This window comes from Sminthopsis crassicaudata, chromosome 6 (assembly GCF_048593235.1).
Source record: "Sminthopsis crassicaudata isolate SCR6 chromosome 6, ASM4859323v1, whole genome shotgun sequence".
NCBI classification, from domain to species: domain Eukaryota; kingdom Metazoa; phylum Chordata; class Mammalia; order Dasyuromorphia; family Dasyuridae; genus Sminthopsis; species Sminthopsis crassicaudata.
The window spans coordinates 16,500,421-16,525,462 of record NC_133622.1 but is presented as its reverse complement, the minus strand read 5'-3'; the positions used below and the strand labels follow the sequence as shown (position 1 = coordinate 16,525,462).

General features: G+C 44.7%; 1 protein-coding gene across 5 annotated transcripts in view; it reads right to left on the bottom strand.

Moving 5' to 3' along the window:
* Window positions 1-350: 350 nt before the first annotated feature.
* LOC141545820 (sodium-dependent phosphate transport protein 2B-like) overlaps window positions 351-25,042 on the bottom strand; it is a 63,609-nt gene continuing 38,917 nt past the window's right edge. For 2 of the 5 annotated variants that reach the window (XM_074273104.1, XM_074273107.1), the window contains exons 2-13: window positions 12,450-12,537; window positions 12,211-12,348; window positions 9,268-9,396; window positions 7,864-8,007; window positions 7,271-7,382; window positions 5,448-5,643; window positions 4,641-4,736; window positions 4,036-4,156; window positions 3,307-3,474; window positions 2,612-2,728; window positions 2,380-2,504; window positions 351-1,329 (exon numbers count right to left, since the gene is read on the bottom strand). In XM_074273104.1, the coding sequence (XP_074129205.1) occupies window positions 754-1,329; window positions 2,380-2,504; window positions 2,612-2,728; window positions 3,307-3,474; window positions 4,036-4,156; window positions 4,641-4,736; window positions 5,448-5,643; window positions 7,271-7,382; window positions 7,864-8,007; window positions 9,268-9,396; window positions 12,211-12,348; window positions 12,450-12,537 (2,010 nt within the window). In that variant the 3' untranslated portion in view covers window positions 351-753. Of the gene's footprint in view, window positions 1,330-2,379; window positions 2,505-2,611; window positions 2,729-3,306; window positions 3,475-4,035; window positions 4,157-4,640; window positions 4,737-5,447; window positions 5,644-7,270; window positions 7,383-7,863; window positions 8,008-9,267; window positions 9,397-12,210; window positions 12,349-12,449; window positions 12,538-18,601; window positions 18,770-25,042 lie in introns of those variants that run through there. The other 3 variants (XM_074273109.1, XM_074273108.1, XM_074273106.1) reach the window with 3 other exon arrangements.

The window sequence follows — 25,042 nt, the reverse complement described above, 5'->3', positions numbered from 1 at the left end:
GCCGCATGGCCATGGGCTCAGAGGGCAGCCATCAATCCAGAGGATGGCCATCAGCCTGAAGGATGGCCCAGCCCTTCTTCCCTAGCCTTTCCAGAAGCCATCCCAGAACATGCTGCTGACCAGCAGCTCTCTCTCCTGAGCAGGGAGGGGGGAGCATATAGCTTGCTGTAGCTCAAACTCAATCCTCAACCTTCCCCTTGCTGCAAGTCCCCAGGGATGGAGATGAGGCTTTGTAAACCTCGGCTGGCATCCTCTCCAGCCAGATCTGCCCTACCTGCCTGTCTTGGGGGGCCACAGAAGGACTTATTTCCTATTTACAGTCAGGTCTTCTCAGAAACCAAACTCACTTATTTTTTAAAATAGGTCTAACAAATATTACATTTATTTAAAAAAGAATTCTTTCATTCTAAAAAATGTTTCAAGTCCTGTTGCCCCAGTATTTCTAGAGTAACTGGCCCAGTCAGGATTCATCATGTGGTTCTTGTCCCAGGGCTCTTTGGGAGCCAGAAATCATGTGAGGGATAAGGGGCCCTGGGAAGGACGGTGCTTTGATCACAGTTTCTGCCAATGCTGAGCCAGCCCTATCTGCCAACGAATTGGATTCTGGGGTGGAGGGTAGGGATAGCAATTGTCCGTGGTTCCATTTTCCAATAGAGAGCTAACCATCTGCCCCTACCCTTCCCACATTTCAGGGGAAGGACATGTAGAACAAGAAAAATCCATCTTTTCTCCTCCTTTCCAAGCCCTGTCCTACTATAAAGCTGTGCAGTTAGAGACGGCCTTTACGTCTTGGGGATCCTGCGTCTTGGACACAGGCTGGGTCTCCTCCACAATGACTGCCGTGTTCTCATACACCTCGGGAACCTTGATGGGGATTTCCTTGGCCTTTTTCTCCTCTTCCGGCAGGTGACAGCACTTACTGAAGCGGCAGCATCCCCGGAGCTGGAGGCAGCTCATCATGAGGGACACCAGCTCATCCCAGGGCTGAAGGGAGCGCATCCACAGGGGCAGGAAGTCCCAAGTTTGAAGCTTCTTCGGGAGGATTTGAGGGCAATGAGATTGGAGGAAATTCATGGACAGGACCACAAACACAACCACTATGATGGGTATCCCTACACCCATCAAGTAAGGCAACCCTGCCAGGGAGAGGCCGAACACAGTCAGTGGAATCAAGAAAAAGCAGAAGATGAGGTAGAAGACGGCGAACCAACGGTAGTTGGCTGTGATATTTCCCAGGCCCCTGGCAAGACGGATCGGCAGGCGTGTGAATGGGATTGGGTACCACAGGAGGATCCCAGAGATATTGAAGAAGAAATGGCACAGGGCAATCTGAAATCAAATGGAGTAAGCAAGATGAAAGCTCATGGAGCCACACTGGGAGCCAATCATAGAGAAGGAAGGGAAATCAGGAGGCAGGTGGTTGGGAGAAAGATTCACAGACACCATTCACTACGGTTCATTGATTTAAGGGCCAGAAGGGAGAGCCGCATTCAGCTAAGTCAGTGTATTTAATTTGGCAAGAGCAGGACTCGGCTGGATGTGAATGGGGGCTGTGGCTCCAGGAGCATCAGAACCAGAGACAGGAAGACTTGGGGTGGAAGTCTCTTTCAGCCTCACTTTGCACATCTGAAGTCACTTCACTCACTGGGTTACTGTGGACATCGAATGAGATCATGATGTCTCAAGTGTTTTGGAAACTTTCATGTACTCTCCTACCAACAATGCATCTAAATACGAGTCTGAAGAGTCAGCGGACAAAGCTGGGGTTGGTGTCTGTGCCTGATCCCAATTTATTATAGACAAAAATTAGATCTCTAAAATATCCAAAATACTTGAATTCAAAATTCCATCCATAATAAATTAGGGAGCCCAATTTTTCCCATGATCCTTCTAGCATTTATAGCTTTCTCCTTCAATCTTTTTTTAGCAAATCTGTTAGGTGCAAAATAATCAAGATTGTGTTAGTTCACATTTCTCTTATGACTGTAGATTGTTTGGATTTCCATGTTCATTATACATTTGAGAACTTTATCTGAAAAACTGTCTATATAAAATGTTTCCCTATTCACTGCTTTCTTTCTAATATTGATTACATTTATTCCATTTGTGCAATTTAATGTAATTAATCAATTTTAACCCTGTCTCTTGTTTATTTAGCTCACTGGTCACTATTAAAGAAGTTCAGTTTCTGAGAACAGATAGACACTTTTCTAGCCCACAGGTCACCATTCAGAGGAAGGCCTTAGCAATAATAAATGTCCCTTTGTGATATGGGGCAGCTTTCAGGAAAGAAACCAGGGTGTTCGTTGGAAGGATTTAGTGGTAAGCTGGGAAAACAGAGCTTAAAGGAAAGAGGTAGTGAGTCATAACTGTTCTGACCTGGAGGGAATTTTGCAAAGTGCTTCCAGGGCTGGCCAGCGCAGCCAGGATGGCCGTGGTGGTGGTGCCGATGTTGGAGCCCAGGGTCAGGGGGTACGCTCTCTCCAGGCTGATCACTCCGATGCCTGAGGGGGAAAAACACACAGGTTCAGTCCTGGCTGGGAATGACTCAGCATGGCAAGACCAACTGTAAAAATGGAGACATGGACATGGGGAGGAAGGGAGGACTCACCAACCAGAGGAGTGATGGCAGACGTGAACACAGAGCTGCTCTGCACAATAAAGGTCATTCCAGTTCCAACAAGAATGGCGAGGTAGCCCGTCAGCCAGGCAAAGGGGAAGGGGAAGTCTGAGAAAGAGAAGAGGAAAAAGGGACTGTTTCTACAGTTGTCCTGGTCAGTATTTCGATGAAACAGATCAGTCTAAGGGCAATTTAGAAACAATCACTAAAAACACATTCCAAAACCTGAAGCAGAAATAATTCCTAAGGCAATTAAAAGCAGTCAGCAAGGAGTTTCCTTCCTGCCAACATCTTAAAAACGTTTATGCTCTTCTTTGCTCAAATAAGAAAATGCTTATAAAAACCACTAAGCACAATACCTTGCACTTAGTAGGTATTATACAAAACCCTGAGGTGAGGGAACTCACTTTCCCATGCAGGCTGGCAGAGTCTCTAACTCATATCCTTCAAAAGTTGTCCAGAGCTGTGGGGGTTTGATAATGCAAATCCAGAATCAAAGAGACCACACAGGTTGCCAAGATTGCTGATGGGAGAGACCCCAAGTGGAGGAAACAGTCCTCTGGAGCTCTGGCCTCCATACCCATGGGCCAGATATGGACCTCAGGGAGCACAATGAGGAGAGCTAGCAGGTTTCTCTTTTCACAAGAATTCTACCCACAGAAAGGCCAGGGAGGGTGAAGGACTACCTGTATTGATGGTCTTCTTAATCACCGAAGCAACTTGCCCCTTGAGCACAGAGTTCAGGACCTTGACCATCAGGATCAAACAGGTGCACAGGACCAGCAAGGAGAGGGCCAGGAGAATGAGTCCAATGGTCTCATCAGAGAGACCGACATCCACAAATGCGTGTTTACCTGTGGGAACCAGGAAAGCCATCTGTCATTTTTGTCTTCCTTCTCATCACTTAACCAGGGTACAGAGCATTTTATACATTCTAGTTCTTACAGAAAGTGGTTATAAATCAGAGGTTTATACACTCCCCAAAAAGATCTCAAAAACAATGCAATATTTGTTCCTCATAAAAAACTCTGGAATGTAGGTGTTAAAATTATCGCCATATTACAGATGAAGAAACCGAGGCAGACAACAGGTGGGTGACTTATTTAGGATTACTCAATCTCTGAGGCTGGATTTGAACCAGATCTGCCTGAATCTCTCCAGAGCACTAGACATTGCGCCATTATGAGAATGTTGTTAGAACTGATGTTTGAGCTTCAATTCCTGACTTAGTTCCTGGTAGTAAACCAGAGACATTTACTTGGGAGAGACAGGGGGTTACTCTCTAAGTTACTATAGACTACTAGGTCTGGGGCTCTCTTCACAATATAATTAGATGAGGAGGACCCCATTAGAATGTATTTAGAATGGGATTAGAAAGTCCTCCTTCACTCAGACATTGCAGATTTCCTACTCACACTTTGCAATGTTCTGTTTATATGTTATATTCATGAGGGTCCAGGTCGTGTTCCCATTGGTCCAGCAGAAGCTGGGAGAGGTGCAGTTTTCTGGTGAGGGAACGGTAACGTTGCTTAAAGTCTAGACGACACAATACAGAGAGGAAAAAAAAAAAAAAACTTGTTACGGAAAGTGGTATTTTGGGAAATTGGATCTTCCTGCACTGAAGACATGCCCCACTGGCCGATGAATCCCCACGTTCTCCCTCTTCTTTACCCGACCTTCCCCGTAATCCTCAGAAAGACCTTCAGTCTTTGGCTTGGTCCATGGACCATGGAACATCTAAACTCCAGACTCTGGGTTACTTCTGGAGGCCAGCCGAGCCACTCTTAGCCTGAACACTGTTACCCTGGAATGGGGACCTGAACATCAATTGTTTTAGCTCTGTCTTGGAGCAGTCTGCTGTCCCATTCTGAGGTAGAACTAAGGCAGGGTGATAGAGCTTTGCTACAGGGCATGAAATTCATAGAAATCCAGTAGCACTTGCAGTCCCTCAACATCACAGGGGAAACCGAGGATTCTCACTCTACAATCTATGTCCTTTGAATCATTTTCTGATACTTACCACTTTTTCAACTTTTTTACACCAAATCTTTATCAGGCTCTTTTTTTTTGCTGCCTCACTTCCCAAAGCAATTTCATTTATGACTTTTTTATCCAGCTGGAAAAGGAACAGACATGAGGAAGAGTTAGCCTGTGCATCACCTATAATTTGTGACTAAAAAGTGAATTAGTGACTCTTCTAGGGGCTCAAGTGAACAGAAGAGAAAACCAGGATGTCTGTGAAAGGGAGGCACAGATTGGTCTCGTTCCTCGAGGACTCACTTGCACATGTGACTTTGCCTCATCTTAGCTTGACTAGATCAGGACTGAGAGACCCTTTTGCCCTATTTTGGGGGGCCAATACCACCAGCTTCTTGAAGCCTTGAAGGGGCTCCCGTTTGATCATCATATACCCCAGTGCCTGGTCCATGATAGGAGATTAATAAATGCTTTTTGGTCACAAGGCATCGCTTGGCCACAAGAATGGCAAAGCATAGGAAGAAGCAAAATGGTTTTGCTGGAGACCGGCACTGATCGAAAAGGGTAAAAGATAAAACATAGTACAACAAAACAGTGATCGGGCCCCAGATGGCAGGATGGGGGTGCTGAAGAACACAACTGCCAATGTGGAGGGCCAAGCAAGCCCTTTAGCTGCACTCCCTCAAATAAAATGGGGGGGGGGGGAGGAGGGTCACAGCAAGGAAAGAAATGTCTAACTAGCACTACAGACTGGGGAAGGAAACTTTGAACTCTGCTTTCAAGGCAACCTAGTCCACCACTGGCACCATTTCAGCCTCAATTTAAAATCAGAGGGAGTCTCGATGCTCACCCGGATAATGAGTTTTGTGAGGGGATCTGTGAGGACTTTCAGGAGGTCAGGGGCATTTTCCCCGCTCTTGATATTAAAGGTTTTCACCATGGCACTGGTGACGTGGTAGAGATAGCCTGTCATCACCTCCAAGGGCAGCAGCACCAGCACTGACAACCAGTTAAAGAAATCGTGGACGGTACCTCCTGCGAAAGCCCTGGAGCAGGGAGAAAACCCCAAGCATTTAGGTGATGGAACTGTCACGCTCATTAAATGCCTACTGTGTGCGGGAAAGAGAAAGCCTGGCTTGTACAGTGATGTGGTTTGGAGTCTCCTAGAGCAGGAACCAAACAAGTCACTCCACTTTCAGTGCCCCAGGCCACTGCTGGAATTGCTCAGTCGGCTTCAACGCTGGTGGGGTTCCCACACTGAAAGTTTCCTCAGTGAGACTACAGACCCAGTTGCCCCCGCCCCCAAATTGGGCAGAGCTGGTGAGAGAAGGCTCTGTTATCCACACACAATCTCCACAATACCAGCTGAGGGGCTTTGCCAATAGAATCTGGAATCCAGGAGTGCCATGCATCCAACCTCAGAAGCCACTGGGCTGCTGTGTGATCCTGGCCAAGTCACTTTACTTTAAGTTCTATATCTCATCCCTAAAAGGGAGAACAGCAGCATCTGGCTCCGAATGTGGTTTGTGGGGTTTTGAGGAGCAAACCTGACGATGTTTATAAAATACCCTATATGGTAAACCTCTACATAAACCCTATTTGTAATAGTATATTATTATACTGTACATATTACAGAAACTATTACAAAGAGAGGTTGCTAAGTGACAGTGAACATCATGTTGGCCTGGAGTCAGGAAGACCTGACTTAGAATGCGGCCTTAGACACTGACCAGCCATGTAGCCTTGACCAAGTCATGTCTGTTGGTTTACTCAGCTATAAAGAATGGGGATAATGAGAGAATCTCTTTCAGGGTTGTTATGAGCATTAAATGAAATACATGCGAAAAATGAATGAATAGCACAGTACTTGGTCTACATTAAGTGTTAATGAATAGAGTTGTGATCATGTTTACTTAGCGATTTACTGGACATTTACCCTGCAGGATTACCCCGAGGTCTCGCAGTGCTGGTGATTCACAGACTGAGGCCGAATTGCATTAACAAGCAGCAGTGAGGGCTAAATGTGGATGGGCCAGTGGCACAGGATGGCCAGGGAAGGGCCAGTTAGGACAAGGCTAAGGGGCAAGGGATGCCATTTGTTGTCAGGTTTCTCATTATATTATTTATTATGTTATTATTATAATTAATATCATTATATTCTCTTATAATATTACTTGTTATAAGTTTCTCATCACAAAGCCCTACTGCAGTTTCCCTCTCTGGCCCTGCCTCTGAGTGCTGCACCCTGATTGCATGAAAGGAGAAAGGCGGAAATGACATGATCCTCACTTGCTACAAGTTCTCAAAGTCTCTGATCTCTTCCTGGGAGTCCGTGACACCTGAAAACCAGTTCAGAAAATGAAATTCTGAAGATATTCCCTTCATGGAAGAAAGAGATTTCCTTTTGTTTGTCAAAACCAAAATTCACCCCAATCACCTGTTACCAAGATGATTGCATTGTACCAAAAGTGAAATCATTGTCAACAGATACTAATCTATGATCAAAATTAGACTTTTGAATGGCGTATCCCACAATTTGCACTAGAAGAAGGTCCCCTGGAAAAGTCAGGGAGGGAAGGGATCTGTGGAGCGGAGTGAAGATTATCTATTAAAGATGGTTATGGCAGTGAAGGAGAGAGCATGGCTAGCAAACAAGTGAGACAAGCTTCCTACCTTCGAAATTCATCCCTGTTTCCAGCCTGCATGAGGGCCACAAGAGTATTGGTGATTGAAGTCCCAATGTTGGCCCCCATGACAATGGGAATGGCTGCCTTTACTGTCAGCACTGTCAAAGGAAAAAAAGTAAATGAGGAACAAAAAATAAGGACCTTCACAGGAAAAGAAATAAAGCTTAAATAAGATAAAGTATTTTTAAATTAGCAGTTTTTTAAACTTAGCAAAGCTATGGAATCCCATGATGAAGAATAGGAATCCATTCTACAAGGTAGTCAGCATGTCAATCATTCAACCATGGCCTGAAGATGTATGTGAAGAACTCCCATGTGAAGAGCCCAGAATTGTCATGGGAAATGGCAAGGAAACTGGAGACTACTGGCAGCAATGGTGGGAAGTATGGTTACTGCCCAGTGGTGTCTGTTAATAACAGTTTTGGCCCAAAATTGAGGACAGAAAAGTAGGAAAAAGAGATTAAAGATTAGTCCACATTGTGAATAAAGACATAAATATAAGCTTCAGAATAAGATTCTCAAATGGATCTGGGTTTTCCTAATAAGCCTGTGCCAGTGTGTGTGTGAGGGGTAACTCACAGGAAGAGGACACCATGCTGACAACGACAGAAGTGGATGTGCTGGAACTCTGCACCATGGCGGTCACCAGTATGCCAATCATCAAGCCAGTCATGGGATTGCTCAACACGGAACCATCACGGAAAATCTCCCCAGCCATTTTTCCTGCAAAGGTAATGTTTTATGTTTTGTTTTGTAAGATAACATAATTGTGGACAGGTGGGCCACAATCCAAAGTTTAAGCGCCACTTCCTACAAGGGATGCCATTTGTTGTCAGGTTTCTCATTATATTATTATAATAATTAATATCATTATATTCTCTTATAATATTACTTGTTATAAGTTACTTAACAAAGTCCTACTGCAGTTTCCCTCTCTGGCCCTGCCTCTGAGTGCAGCACCCTGATTGCAAGAAAGGAGAAAGGCGGAAATGATGTGATCCTCCCTTGCTAGAAGTTTTCAAAGTCTTAACTTTCTCTGATCTCTTCTTGGGAGTCAGTGCCACCTGAAATCCAGTTCAGAAAATGAAATTCTGATGATATTCCCTTCACAAGAGTGCAGGAAGGGAGTGAGGAGTCACTGGCTGCCAAAATGGGCACTACAGCAGGGGACAGCCAGGATCCAACTTGGTTTCTGAAGCCATGAGTCAGGCCCTGCTTCTGTCTCACTCTGTGAGCCAAGAGACTAAACTTCCATACAAATTTTATTTTTAGAATTTAGTTCACTAATTTTTTTTTACCTTTTTGTTTTCAAAATATATGCAAAGTGTAATTCTTCTATACATATTTCCAGTTACCATGCTGCACAAGAAAAATCAGACCAAGAAAAAACAATGAGAGCCAAAAAAAAAAAAACAAAACACAAAAAGGGGGGTGTAGATGTTGTGATCTACATTCAGTCCCTATAGTGAGTGCTCTCTCTGGGGCAGATGGTTCTCTCCATCACAAGTCTATTATAATTGACCGATTCACTTCATTGTTGAAAAGAACCACATCCATCAGAATTGATCATTAAATAATCTTGTTGTCAAATTTGAAACCATAAATGTGCCAGTTATTCTCATCATCCACCCTGAACTTCAACACCTTCTCACTCCAGTCAGGGTCTCTGTTGGATTAGAACAAATCCTCTGGCCATTCCTCATACACTCTTACACATTCCTGGGCCTGGGGAGAATTACTCTGGCCTGGAAGGGTACCCCCACCCAGCACATTTACATGCAAACATTTAACCCCATAAAAAGTGAGATGGAGAAGACTTGAACAAAGCTGCCTGAAGCCTCTTCTTCACTTCCTTAGAGTAAATCTGACTTTCACTTTTCTCAGAGGCCCAGTCCAGCAAAACACAAAACAAACACAGATTCCAGTCTGAAAGGAGAGGTTATGTTTCAGACATCAAAATAGGGATGATGTCGCTTCTCATACCTCCAACCAGCTGGAAAGCGCTGCTGAGAACGTCCAAGGAACATACAAAGAAGTAGAGAAATATGAAGATGAGGATGACTTTTCCGAACCCTCTGAAGACAGCGGTTATTTTCCCTTTGGTGTCTCTCTCTGCAAAAACAAAGACCAAGAGAATAAGCCTTTATTAAACACCTACTATGTGTCAGGCCCTATGCTAAGGGCTATACAAACATTGCCTTATTAATGTAGGCATATGTACAGCTTGACATACAAACCCACAGACCCCCGGAGATGGGGGGGGGGGTGGAATCTGACATTTTGTGCAATCATGTCCCATCTCTTTCTAGCCAGGGGAAAGCAGGCTGGGATTTTCAGCTTGGGTGATACATGAGCAACTGCATTTGAAGAAGCTGGCCTTGAAGTGATCCCCAAAATTTGGCACCCACCCCCACCACATTTGAAAAGCCACATTGATGGAGAAGCTTTGTATCATTAAAGACTTTGAGGTCTGGAGGGGATGAGGGGGAGCCATAAGGAAACCAGGCTGACCCATTGGCTTGCTAAGTGGAGCAGATAATAGGACCAGTCAGTTCCAGGTAGAGGGGTCCCAGATAATGACCAGCCAGAGCACTTAGTGCTCTCCAGAAGGGCATTTGGGGTCATTGGGGTCTTGGGCTTTACAATAAAAATGACAGTTCTGTTTTTGTAAAGACTCTTTTGGCCCCAAATCTTCCTAATGAATGCTGGCCAACCCTAGGAGGATTAGCCCTTAGTCCCGCCCCAGCCCTTCCCCACAGCCCCAACCTTCCCCACAGCCTGGCCCATCTCATGGATACTCAGAGAACATGCCATTTCTCACTGACCCCTAAGCTGAATGGCCCCTTTCACCCAGTATCCCTGTTCCCAGTTTCCACTTTTCTACCTTCCTTCCCTGTCTACAAGTAACAGTTGCATTCCAAAAGCCCAGTTCCGGAGCCAGGGGAGATTCAATGGTGGAGCCAAAGTGCCCAGAGTGCTTTGAAAACTGGCAAAACTATTTCATCTCATTTCTTCCTCGAATGCAGACTGAGGCAGGTGCTGCTTTAAGTCCAGTCAAACTCGGGTGTTGGACATCAGATCTAGCATCTCCTGTTCTATCTATGGGCCAGCTAGTGCACACCCTGAAGTGAGCATGGAGAGGAGGAGCTAAGCTGTTTACAAGCTTACCTCACTCTATTATGCTTTGTAGCCATCTATCAGAGCATTTTTCCAACACCATGTGGTTGTACAGTGTCTTTGTCAATTCTTATAATATTGCAAAGTGTTTCATTATGTTATGATGATGTCATGATTATAATTAGGGGCACTGAATGACTAGAGCCAACTCTGTATCTTATGCAGGGTCCAGGTTATTTACTATTTTCATATATCCCCCAAGTCTGTCCCCTGAACATGTCTAATAATGTCTATGGATGAATACACCTGCATCATAGTGGAATTGTAGGATGAAACTTCCAATTCTTTCCAAGACTCCCTTCTGCATCATCAGTAATTCAAGCCTGATTGTACCATCTGCACTAATGAGAGCACATTCCACTTCTGGCCATTTCTTGGATTTAATTAGATCATCTTTCTTCTGGAACCTCCATAGAATTTCTAACAAGACCAATTCACCCCTTTTCCACAGGACATCCCTTCATACATCCAAAGATTTCATTTCCATCTAAGCTTTCCTAGCTCCTTTACTGCAATCCCTCAACCTGCCTGCCCTCTGGGAGAAGCCTTCTCATCTATTTCTATCCCACCCAAGTCCCTGAACTGCTTCACTGCAGCACCAGGATGGACATCCCACTGTGCTCTGATGATAAAAGCACTTACCATGAGTCAAACACCCTCCTTCTTTGAATGCAGTCCAGCATAAGGAGGCAGGGGGATGTAGCCCTTGAAGGCACTAAGACCTCAGTTCAAATCTTGCTCTCCTAATGATTATGGACAAAGCATTTTCCTCCCAGTACTCCCAGACAACTTTCTAAAACCATAAGTTAAGAGATGAACTGCTAATCTGTATCAGCAGAGGAAAGAAATTTCTATACTGAGTTTGCTACAGCTAGAAAATCAGATTTGTACCAAAAATAAAGAGATTACCTCCATTTTAAAAATAAATCAATGAGACAAAAATGTCCTACTAGTGGTTCCTGTTAAGATTAACTTTTTTATAAGGTCTGCTACCACGCCAAGCCTTCCCCATCACACGTTAGTATACTATAGAACAGTATGACTCTTAATGTCTGTAGGAACCAAATTCATGGGATTTGGATAAAGGAGGTAAGGAGAATCTAATGGTTCCCGTTGGTCATTGTTCAAGAACAGGAAGCCAGAGATATTAGAGAATATTACAATGGAGTCCTGAACTAAGACATAAATTGAGTTCAAGCAGCCCAACAATAATCCACATTGAGAGATATAATATAATAAGAAATGTTCACAAGGCCTTAAAGTCCTCAACCCCTGTAGATGTGGCAGAAAGACAGCTCTAACCACAGGCTTGGGGGCAGCAGAAAATGATAAAAATAATACCAGCCAGCATTTCTGCAGTGCTTTAAGATGAACTCCATGTTTTCTTCACAAAAAACTTGTGAGGTAGAGAATCCAAATATAACATTCTAAATCCAAGGTCACTCCTTTAGGAAGTGTCAAAAGCAACACAAACCTGATTTTTAAACTACAAATTCAAGTATTGCATTATCTGGAAATGATAAAATGCTTCCTCTTCCCACAAAAAGAAACACACAGATCTATATTCTCCCTCCCTCTCTCTCTCTCTCTCTCTCTCTCTCTCTCTCTCTCTCTCTCTCCCTCTCTCTCCCTCTCTCTGTCTCTCACACACACACACACACACTTATGTGAGAGTGGAGAAGGAAATAGTTAAAATAAAGCAAACCACAGAAGCAGCAGTAGATCACATATTCTCCCCTATGAGGTTACCTGACCACTTGATCTCAGGATCCTTCACTTTAGGCATGTCAGATGGGTCTTGCTGTACCACTGGCTCTTCAACCAGGGCAATAGTAGAGCAAGTTGGCTGAAGTTCTATCTTGTTTCCAGAAGAATGGGCATTATCTGCTAAAGACAGCAAAAATCCATCAGGAATAAGGCCCATTTCCATTGGGGAAGAGTGGAAGATGGCAGCAAGTGCTACTTCAAGAAGAGAGAATGGTACTTACTGCTAGAGCTTCCTTTTTCTTTTTCCTCTTGAACAAACTTATTAGGATCAGCGTGGGAGTTATCCGATTCAGGCCAAGGAGCCATGGTCTGTGAATAATGAAATTTTAAGTTGGATTTTATATCAACAAGGACCCCAGAAAGATGAGACATACAATAACACTGACAAAACAAAGCAAAATCAATGATTCTAAAGTTCATTTTTAAAAACCCACCATTTTTTTCTTCCAAGTTATGACATCATAGGGTCACTTTTTAAACTTCAATCTTTGACTTTCCCAACCACACATCCAGCCTTTCCAAGTCATGTCGCTTCTCCCGGGATTCATTCTCTCCCCCTCATGGGCCTAAACTATCCAGACCACCTGTCTTATAGTCAGTCACCAGCTCAACAAATGTTAACTTTTTCTTAACTTTTTCTTCAGTAAGAGCTCCTCCTCCACACATTCTCTACTTCAAACTTATCAATCACTTTCATCTCCTTTAATCCTAGGGTCACTCTCTCTAGCAGACACTGCAGTGTTCCATACTATTTCTGAGGCTATCCCAGAGATGAAGGGTACTACTACTGACACATTATGCCATCTATGGGTCAGAAGCTACATCCCGACTAAATCGCAAAGTGGGAGAAACGTTGACTATACATTCACTTGTTCCTCTCTCACTTAAACATGCTCCTGTTCTGGCTCAAGTTCTAAAATCACCAGCTCTTGGGACTTGTAAGTGTGAAGGAAACATGAATTTTGAGCAACTAAATAATGCAGAGTCTGCTCAGAATTATGAGACCCCTTATAAAGCTGGGAAATTATTTGGGACGGGGATGGGAATAATGCCATTAATTTCTCTTTTCTTATTTCCTTGTTAGGACAAAGACCATGGGGAGAATGCTGGCATTTCGAATGTTTAACTGTGAACAATCCATGTGCCCTTTTCTTATTGTTTCCTGGAATGAATGTCTCAAGGAATGGCTTTAACCTATTGGGTAGAATCTACTCTTCACATGAATCCAATGAGATCCTTTCATTTTCATCTTAAAAAAAAAAAAAAAAAAAAAAAAAAAAAAAAACGAAAACAGGAAAGTGAAGGAATGAAATTTCAGTTTCTTATGTTAATTCTGAAAGACTTCCAATTCTAACTCTTTGCCCCTAGCACAAGGCGTGGCACATAATAGGTGTTTAATAATTGGTAACTAATGGGCTTTGCCAGATAATGTTTTTGTTAGGGAGATGTACCTCAAATAGTATAGATTTTTTTTTTTTTAATTCTATAGATTGAAAATGTTAGGGGCAGCTAGGGGGCGCAATGAATAGAGCACCAGCCGAGGACCCGAGTTCAAGTCTGGTCTCAGACACTTAACACTTCCTAGCTATGTGACCCTGGGCAAGTCACTTAACCCCAGCCTCAAAAAAAAAAAAAAGAAAAAAAAATGTTAATTTTTCCACATTAAGGGTCTGAGTTAGACACATATTGTATCTAGGTTATATTGTAACACATGTAAAATGTATGGAATTGAATTGCCTGTCATCTAGGGGAGGGAGTGGAGGGAGGGAGGGGATAATTTGGAAAAATGAATACAAGGGATAATGTTATAAAAAAAAAATTACTCATGCATATACTGTCAAAAAAATTATAAAATTAATTAAGGGTCTGAGTTAGTTTATGTTTTGTTTTCCTCAAAAAGGCACCCTTAACAACTATCTACTTCACATAAATTCCATCCTGAATATTGATATCAAAAAGTTTATATAATGTTTACAAATCATTTCTCACTTGATCCCACAACTGTTAGGTTGGTACTCTTATGCTTTTACATAAGAGGAAAATAAGCAACATTTGAGTGTCTGAGAAGGGATTAGACTCACAAATCTAGTATCCCAGCCACTATGGCATAATGATCAACTCATGTGGCCAGAATAAGTGAATCCCTCTCTAAAGGTATGACTGGCACAGAAAAGCTCCTTAATCCTAGAAATAAACCCCAATACAGGCGCAATAAGGATGAGCAAACAACACGAGTCTCCCTCATCAGTGGGCTGCTTGGAGAAAGGGAGAGACTCTCCTATAGTCTATGACGTCTCCTACAGAGAAGGAATGCTGATGACATATCCCACAAATCTACAACATACTATATCTACTATAGCTTCCTGTCTCCAATGACCTGCTGTATATTTCTATCTGAACTTACACTTTTTCATTCAGATATAAATGACTCAACTCAACAGATCTACAATTGGACTGGGCGTCTCTCCCCGTAACCATGCAGCCACCTTCAACTTTCCTTGTTCTGTCAGCATTCTCTCTCCCTCCCTACTCTATCCCCAAACTGAACTTTATAGCTATTATTATATTATTTATAGCTAATCAGTCATCAAATCCTCAAGTCATGTCTCAGTGTTCCTCATGACCATCGTTTCCTTTTTCCCTTCCACTTCCATCAGCATGGTTCCGGCCCTCCACAGCCCTTTCTAAAATGATACAATAATGTTCTGTCCCCCAGTCTCCCATCTCCTCGGTTCCTATTACATACTCCTGGTGTGTTATTCATTCAGCAGGAGCCCTGGTGAGAAGTTGTACTTTAGATTTTCTCAGCTGGTTGGTTCCCATGGTTCTAGGTTCATTCATTCATTAATTCATTCACTCATTCATTCATCTCACTCCCACAATATACCATTTTAAAACACAAATGCCAAGGAAGGGGGAATCCCTTTACATTCTCTAAGTTCACTGGCTAGTTGGTAGGTAAACCAGGCTAAGGAAAAAAATAGAACAATCCCATTCAGAACTGTGGCTCTCAACCTATGGGAAGCTAGAAAAGCAGCTTCTCTCCTGATGTATGCTCCCTTGGATGCTCAACCTTCTATCCAAACAGGATTATTCACTGAGCCTTCCCTCCTCACCTAGGCTTTCCTCTTCAGCTCTTTCCCAAGTTCTATCTCCAGATAATGTCCCCATCACTCTAAGCCCAGGTCAGCTGCTATCTCCTGAACGAAGCTTCTCCTGGAAGTAATCTCTCTCATCTGATCTCAGAGCACATTGTGCTCACACCTGCAGTGTGCATATTCTTTATGGAAACCCCAACTGTATACATTTCACTTCCATTCAGTAATTACCACAGGATCCTGTCTTATTTAGAGACTATTCACATGAAGACATTAAACAGCCAACCTGATTACATCAAACCGAGTTCTCGACCATCTCCCCATTCAAGTAGAAAAGCAATGAGTCAAACCTTGAGTTGACAACCTAGAGACCTGATTTCATTCCCATCACCCAGGCTTTGGGCATCCATTTCCTTAACCATAAATCTTGGAGATTAGACTAGAAGATCCCTTTTAACCTCTAAAATCTTGCATAAGACCAGTGATAAATAGCATCAGAATTTTATATGATAAAAAAAAAAAAACCTTTAGAAAAGAACATTTCACATCAAAGTGACCTATCCAGCTCTGGAGCCATCACCTCAGGGAGCAGATGCATACCAACTCAAACCAACTAAAAAATTTCAGGGTTTTCTCTATTGCTTTTTCCTATCCCAGAAAAGGGATCTGTGTAGCAATTTTTAGTATTCTTTCTTACAGCGGTAGAATAGATCCCTTAACACCTACCTTGCCCCAGCGGGCAAAACTAGAATAATTTGATTTCTTAACTAAAATATCAAGTTAGCTAGAAGACACCATAGCTAAATAAATGAGAAAATTAAAGCCTAAAAGTCATTTTCCTAGAGTAATAGAATAATGAGGAAGTGACAGGTGTCTTGACCTCCAGAGCAGACTTATTGAGCTAGATTTTACCCCAGTTAATTGGCTCATGGGTTATATAATTGAAGGGAGAACTCTTGGACTAGTCAAGATTCTTTAAAAAGTCATCTAATCTACTTCTTCCTTTTACTCTTGGAAATAAGGTCAGAATAAGTCTAGTTTTGCAAGAGATTTCTTCTTCATGGCCTTTTTCACTCATGAAGTTGGTCAATTGTTTAAACAGGATAACTGGCAAAAACAGAAATACAAAGTCACCCTAATCTAGACAAAAAGGCTGCTAAGATGCTTTTGCCATGTTCAGAAGGAAGAGCCCAAGGGAAATTGTTTCAGCAACATTTGAGCATCTGCTTGAAAGTTTCAGAGAAATCCCAATATATCTATGCAGGAATCCCAAACACAGCTAAGTTGAGATTTAGGCAGGTTTCAGTACCAATGGGAGCTAAGCATTAAATATCATAAGCTTGGGGCAGAGAGGTGGTGCAGTGGATAGAGCACCAGCCCTGAATTCAGGAGGACCGTTCAAATCTGGTCTCAGACACTTAACACTTCCTAGCTGTGTGACCCTGGGCAAGTCACTTAACCCCAGCCTCAGGGAAAAAAATATGAGAACACAAGTGACCTAACAAACATGTGCTTCAGTTTTGAGGCACTCCCTTTCACTTTTTTGGCCTTTTCAACCCCCATTATACTCAATAATTTATAGCATTTTACACATGACTTGATGTAGATCCTCACTGCGGTTTTTTAATGAAAATAGAGTAATCAAAAGAGTAGGTCTCCTTGGTAGAGGAGTAGAGTTCCATGAAGAACATTGAGGAAATTGCTTTATCTAGGAGAAAGAGCAACATGTGATCATCAAAACGATAGGAGACATAGAAAAAGAGAATTATTGCCCAGGTATCAGAAAAGGAAAATGGGGATGAAATAGAAAAATCACCAAGATTTTTCACTGAATCACAATATTTTTTTAGGTCTTCCCTCCTAAATTATGGGACAAAGGTCTCCAATTTCATCTGATTTTCTTAGTATTTTTATTTCTTAGTTTGGCAGGAGAAAACCATGTAGCACCCAGCAATCTATAAGGGTTCAGAGCTACAGAGTCTCTCTCCATTAAATTAAATGGAGTAATGACTTAGAATAATATGGTGTTCTTGGCCTCCTCAACTTCCCTAAAAATTACAAAAGAAGTGACTAAAGAGTGGAGAAGGAGGTAATAGTATTTCTGGAAGGCATCAGACAGTGAACAAATGTACAGAAATGCTTTTGGTTTTTCCCTTTTAAATGAGAGATGAGATGCAACCAGATAAAGAACCCCGGCTAAGGCACGCCCACACTGAATTCAGAGTCTACACTATCTGGGCCGCGGCTTGTGCGCCAGCTGAGCGAACTTCTCTGGCAGTTTCTCTGAAAGGTCCGCTCTAGACAAAAAGCCCTTCCAGCTCTAGAGTTCATGGGGTCCTTGGATCTTACAGAATTGGCAAAATGTTTTCATCACGGCCGTGTCCCCATTTTACAGAGGAGGAAGCTGAGGCTCGCTCACTCAGTGATGTTATTCAGAATTTATCCCAGAGCTCCACTCCAGCCCTAGTGTTAAGCAAAGAATACCCAGGATCTACAGAGGGAAACCTTTAAAATCACTTAAATTCGTATTAGCATTTTACAGATGAGGGAACTGAGGCTGCTCGAGGAGTCCCAGGGTCCCCCAGGTGGGAAGTGACAGATCCTCTGCCTCCACCGCCGCCCCTTCCTCCTCCTAACTTCTGCTCCCTCGGGCCAGCCTCGCCATCCACACTGCCTTGAATTTCGGATCGCTTTCTCTGTGGCGTAAATGAGCCTGCTGCTGCTGCCCTCACCTCCTGCTTCCCTCACCTCCTGCTCTCATCTCCTGTGCCCTCACCTCCTCCTGTTCTCTCACCTCCTGCTTCCCTCACCTCCTGCTTCCCTCACCTCCTGTCCTCACCTCCTGCGCTCCCAGAAGCTTCTGCGCTCTGACATCCAGGCGGAACGACCCTCCCCATGGCACGCCCCCCCATAGAACCTGCTCCCCCCCCGCCCCCGTCTCTGTCCCGCAGCTGCTGCCCAGGGCCAGCTCCGGGCCCCTCCGCGCTCCCCCTCGGAGCAGCCCCTCCCCCCGGGGGGAGCGGCAGCCAGCCTCGGAGCCCCCTTTCCCGGCGGGCAACCCTCGGAAATCTCGGGGCCTGGGGCGCGGGCACGGTCCGGCAGAAACCCGTCCGGGGGCCTGGGAGCCCGGACTTGTTCAGCGTCCAGACCCGGGAGGAGTCAGGAGCCGAGAGCCGAAAGTTTGGGCCGCGGGGAGGAGCTTCCCGGGCGCGGCCCCCCTCCTTTCCCCCAGCTGCTCGGGATGCCCGAGGCCCGGCGCGCCCGCCCGCACTCACCTGTGCGCCTCCGTCCCGGACCGAGGACCTGGGAGCAATGCCCCGCGGCCCGGCCCCGCCGCCCTTATATAGAGGGAGGGGTTGCGCTAAGCTCGGCCCGGCCTCCCCTGCGGGGCACGTGGGGACTCGGGCCTCGGGACACCCCCGGCTGCTCTGGGACCCCTTTCTTCTCCAGAAGGGACAAAGGGAGACTAGATGATGCAGTGCATGGAGCACCAGCCCTGAAGTTTAGAGGACTTGAGTTCAAATCCAGCCTCAGACACTTAACGCATCATAGTTGTGGGCTCCTGGACAAGTCACTTAACCACAATTAGAAACTAAGAGAAAAGGGATGGGCTATCATTTAGCAAACTCCGTAGGGATCCGCGTTATAGGCCAATGTAAAAGCCATGGGCAGGAAGATTCGGGAAGAGGGGAGGTGTGGGAGGAAGAAAGCCTTAGAATCCGTTAACAAATCCTTTCAAAACAAAAAGTTTGTAAGGAGCTTAGCACCGCGTCTAATGAGGTGTTTAAAGGATGCCTGTCCCCTTTCTCAGAACCTCCGCCTCGCCCTGGGCACTAGGACTCCGCAGACCCGCGGGGACCCTTTAGTCCCGGCCTCCCAGAAGCTCCTCCTGGGATGTGCTGCCCGGCGCATGGTTTCCCACTTTCCCTGGAGCACAGAAGCGCTCTCAAGGCCGAGGGCGGAAGGTCAAGGCTGGTTTGAATCTTGTCTCCTCTTTCTGAGGTTCAGGGCAGTGACTTGCCCAGAGTCACACAGTGAGGAGAAGGATCAAGATTGAAAAGCTGTCCCAACGGTCCAAGTTCAAGTTCAACCCCACCCCCCCCCCAAGGTAAGCACAGGCTCCAGCCCGTTAGAAGAACGCTGCGGTTTATTTTGCTTTTTGCCCGGGACCCTTTCTCCTCACACAGCATGCGGACGGGAGCCCAGGGCGCAAGAGGAGCTCGCCCATCCCAAGAAGAGCTCGCCCATCCCGTGCTTCTCTTTCACCTTCTAGCTCCAGCCCAGGGGACTTGAGCCTCCCAGCTCCCCACCTTTGCACAGGCTGTTTCCCGCCCTGCAAATGGTCTCTCTTCTCCCCCTGACCCACGGAATCAAGCCCTAATTTCCTTCAAAGCTTTGCTCTAGCACCGCTTTCCATACGGCGCCTTCCCTGGTCCCTTCTTCCCCTGCGCCACCCATGGACCTCGTGGCAGTCATGGGTTTATATTTTCTCCTTTGTAAAATGGGGACATAACGCCCCCTCCCCCCCCAGGGCTGTGTGAGGATTTTCAATAACATTTGTGAAGCGCTTAGCGGAGTGCGTGGCACACAGGAGGTGTTTAATAAATGCCTGGCCTTGCCAAGAAGGAACTTTCACCCTCCTCTTACTTCTTGACTCGCGTGTTGTCCCCCCTGGCCCGGCATAAGCCCAGCAGGAGCTCCCCTAACGGGGGCTTTAGAAGGGACTAGATGTTCAGTCCTTGCTGAAATGGAGAAGTTAAATACTTCACCCCGGAGGAACGGTGTCTATTCCCCTGGCAGCTGCTGTCTAGGGGCAGCCGGAGAGGGCAGTGGGCAGAGCTCAGGGCGGGGCCTGGAGCCGGGGAGGCCTGACTTCTCATCTGGGCTCATGCGCTTGGTAAGGGGGACTGGGACAGACAGCCTAGGGAGCATGGAAGGCTGGATGGGAGCTCCCGGCCCTCTCCACTCTGCCACACGCTGCTTTCTGCTCCTGCTCTGCCCTGAGCCCCTTCCCCACATCCCAAAGCTCGGCTGGAAATGCGTGGTAGGAAATGAGACCCGGCGGTAAGATCCACAGCCCCCATTCCCAGCTCCCATCTCGGTGACCCAGCCTCCTCCCCCTGCAGCCCTTCCTTTGTGGCCCTCTGTGGGAAAGGATTTCCAGACCCCTTTACAGCTTTCTGAAAGTAGAAGCAGCCCCAGAAGGCAAGCAAAGGTTGGAGGCTCTGTCTTAGGTTCTTAGGGGGGACTTTCAGTCACGTGTGAGTTGTTCTGGATGGTCTTTGAAGGACTTTACAACTTAGAGAGTCTGGATAGGAGGCCATCTCCAGAGAACAAGAGAGTCTGGATTCACTCACCATCTTGTTCTAATCTGATGGCTGCATTGAGATTGGGAGAGAAGGGTGGAGGAGAAGCTGGGATGTGTGACATCTTGTGGGTGACCTGAGGCAATCAATGGCAGATATGAAGGTGATGGAGATTCAACTGCCTCCATCTTCTTCCTGGTCCCTTTCCCCCCACCTCCCACCCACCATGTACACGTGTCCTTCAGGCTCTGTGTTTTGTTACTTGCTTCTCGTTGCTATAGAAAATTCCAAGAAGCCAGAGCCTCCCCTGAAATTGCTTTAACAGGTGATGGTGTCAAAATTGGTACTTGATCATTTCTGCCCGGGGTGGTCCCCTGCCACTTCTACAGCTGAGCTCCAAAGCCAGGTGCACTCACACTCTAGGCCTGAGACCCAGAAACAGCAGACTTCCTCATCTCTGCTTTTCCCCTCTGATGTCAAAAGGATAAGTTTAAAAAAAAAAAAAAAAAAAAAAAAAACTTTGTACATTTTCTCTACTGAAGCTCCTAACCCTAAAACTGCCATCTTTGTTTAAGGAGGAAAAAAAAAAAAACCCTCCAGGTGAGGATGTGAAATATGTGGCTTTTTCTTTTAGCTTTAGCAAAATGAGTTGGAAAAGGAAATGGCAAAAACTCCAAAGTCTTTGCCAAGAAAAATCCAAATCAGGTCACCAAGAGTCAGCCCCAACAGAGATTACCAGACAATAACAATAACATTAGCTCTAAGGAGGAGCACTAGCTTCACTTTTGTATTTATAATTTTAATGGTTGACTCAGAAACTGCTTAACAAATGTTGTGGCTTTTTTCCCCCCATTCATTCATTCATTCGTTCAGTCATTCAAAGAGATGTGGGCTGGGCCCAGAGAAAGAGAATCTATTTAAAAAAAAAAAAAAATGGGAGGTTAACTTAGTTTTCTGTCTTTCTGAGCAGGAGCTTCGAGCTAAGACCTTCTGAGCAGGTCTTTGTTTTTGCTGAGGCCATTGGGCTAAGTGACTTAAGTGCCCAGGGTCACACAGCTAGGAAGTGTTGTGTCTGAGGCAAGATTTGAATTCAGATTCTCTTGACTTCAGATCCGGTATTCTAACCACTATGTCACCTACCTGCCCACCCCACATTGGTCTTTTGCTTGCAGAACATAGATCGTATAAACCAGGGGGCCACCTTCACAGACCCTGCCACTTGGAAACCACAGGCTACTAGGTCTACTCCACGAGATTACCCTTCATCAGGCTACTCTGCTTTAAAATTCTGCTAGGTTATAAAAGAACAGCAGATTTGGGCCTTAGAAACTGCCTACTTGTGTCCCAGGCCTGAGGAGATGAATATCTTTTTTTAGTTTTTGAGTTTAAAGCAGCAGAGTTGGGCTCCTTCCTGTTCCACAGTACTGTACTCGTTTCCATTAAGTTAGACTGAGATTTACTGAAATGCAGTCCATCCATACCCACCAGGCTGTTGCTGGAGGTTAGAGACAGGGCATCCTCTGTATACAGAAGGATGAAACATAATCCCTGCTTTCAAAGCCCTTCCCATCTAGGAAACTTCTGTGATATCCCAGATACCCCAAGAGACGTTGCCCCCCAAATCCCTCAAAAACACCATTATCTCTCCCACCTTTCTAAAGGCCATAATGTTTGTCTATGGCCGTGACTGTCTATACATCTATACTGACATATAGGACCTAAGAAGGTTGAGTTAGGAACAAAAAATCTGTTAGGTTTTTTGTTTGTTTGTTTGTTTGTTTTTGCTTCATGATAGAAAAAAAAAAAAAAAAAAACTTTCTAAAAACTGGAGCAATCTATCAAAATCATAGCTCAGAGCTAGACTCCCCTCACAAGCACAACCTGCAAGGCCGATTGCTGGATACATAGCAGAGAGGGGATTGCTCAGGGATGTGTCAAACAAATTAGAAGTTCTCTGAGACCCCTCCCAATGTGGAGAGTCCATGTGCTGTATTTCCACATCAGCTGATTCGCTTTTTCATTGGCAATCCAGTTGAATAAATTCTTTGTGGTGGGGGCGTTTCCAGGACTCCCATCCTTCCCTGCCATTTCATTGTCACAAAGGTCAGGGAAGACTGGAGTTTCCGGATCCTTTCCATCCAACCAGCTTCCAGGCCTTCCATTCTCAGCACCCATGGGGCAAAGAGTAGCTAACGTCGTAGAGAGACATCTGCTCTTTCTTTGACCCACCTGTTTTGATTGGGTGGGCACTGGAGGCAAGAGTATAAAAACAATTCTTGATGTAGCAGGAGGAAGGGAATCCTAACCTTGGTCTCTTTTGTATGTTCTGAGCGCCCCTTGATCCTGAATGTGCAGGGGGCCCTTGCTAAGATCATTCAGGGAGTTACCCTCAAAGAAAAGGGCTCTGATGTCTCTTCCCACACTATCCCTACTACTACCACAAAGGACAGAGGAGCCACCAAAATGGAAGAAAAGGATCTGATTACAACCTGTGAAAACAGGATGCTGACAGAGCTTGACCCCATCTTCCCCCTGCTGGATCTCTCCCTTGATGTGCTCAGGCAGAACAAGGCCCAGATCTCCAGTAGAGCTCCGCCCAGCACTTCCCAACTCAGAAGGATCTAGATTATGTCCAGAGAACAAGAAGTCTGGATTTTCACTTGCAATATTTCTATGGAACCAGACCCCCCACCAGCCTCAAGGCCGGCCCAGGTTCAGCAGCATGCAATGCTTCCAGCCTTGGAGGAAGGACTCAGTACAGAAACAGAACAGAATTTTGGTTGTTCCAGTGGTCAGCTGTTGCTGGGCCTAGACAGATCTAGGGGCCGGGGCCTACCTCACTCCCCATCAGATGATGGGACAAATTCAAGACTGTCAGCTTCCTGTCCTCCTGGGTGCTCAGCCAGGCCCCCTCCCTAGGCCGAGAGAAGAGTCACCTTGATCAGGCTTCCCCTGGCCCTGTGCTGGCTACCTTTGCCTTTCTGGCCTGCCGACCCTGACATAGTCATGTCTCTTTCCTAGCCTCAGTATGAGAGGGTTCTACTAAATGATCCTGGAGGTCTCTACCTGTTCACAATGTGGAATCCTTTGTATTCCTACCTTTTAAAATTAGAAAATAAAAGGATGCTCCCGGGGTGGAGAGGGGAATGATTGCAAATCTGCAAGCTTCAACAAAAAGAATAATATCCAGCCATCCCTTTGGGCCATACACTTGTCAGGTGCAAAGTTCTGGGGTGAGTCACCTCAAAATTACTTGAGATGAAATTCAGACCCTTGAGCAAGGAGCCTGATGCTACGCTATCCTGAATAATAACCTTGTGGAACCAGCTAGCTTGCCAAATAGTCCCTCAGCTCCTTAAGGTCTTTAACTTGACCAGATCACTGTTTACAGAGCAAAGAAATGAATATCTTTGGGTAGAAATGGCAACTTTTGTGATAACCAGTATGTGAGACAATCCACTAAACTTCTTCCAAAATAAATGTCTCCTAAGAAGCCTTAAATATATACAAGGAGATAATGTATATATTGTATCACATATCTACTATGCATTGTGTGTTTAATATGTATGGATAATCTATTAGCATTTTTCTTTATGTATAAGGTACTATAGATGTATGTACATATAAATGTTTACATATTTTTATATTCTTTTTTTATTTAGTATCTTATTTTTCCATATATATATCTGCTTTCACTAATAATGAACTGACCGAGGAGCCAGTTGTTACTAATTTTCCCATAAGACTGTTTACAGCTCACATAGTCCACCAATTTGCCCTCTGTCCCATGCAATGAGAATATGCCTATAACCTGAAGTTGTCCTGCTTCTAAGTGAAAGGTGTGGTATTCAGTAGGCTCTGATTTTTTTAAGCTATTAAAAAATTATTTAATGAGCATCATTGTAATGAGGGGAAGAGAAATTACTATGAAACTGCCTGAAAGACTGGAAGAAGCTGTGTTGTTAATGCTATTATTATATTTTCCCCTCTGCTTGCCAAAGGACTCTCTTGGCTTGGAGCAGCTTGTTAAATCAGAGAACAATTGAAACTCATGAACTAGTCACCAGCACAAACCAGCCACCATCTCACATACTACTTGATAGAAGAGGCAGAAGAATAGGGTGTGGAAATTTCATTCCTATTTAGACACTGCAAAAGGTGTTTCTTTGTTCAAAATCCACCATTCATGAAGTCACAGATGGAAAATAGAACAAAAACAAAGGGAAAGTCAGACCAAAAGAGTTTTTAGCTTTGTAAATTGGGAGATGGAATATGTTTGAAGGCTGAGTTTTTCAAAATGACTCCAAACACTTTTTAATCTAGGAACAAACAGATAGTACTCTTCATTCATTTATTCAACAGTTACTGAGGACCAACTGTGTGAGACTCCACACAGAAATACGTAAATAG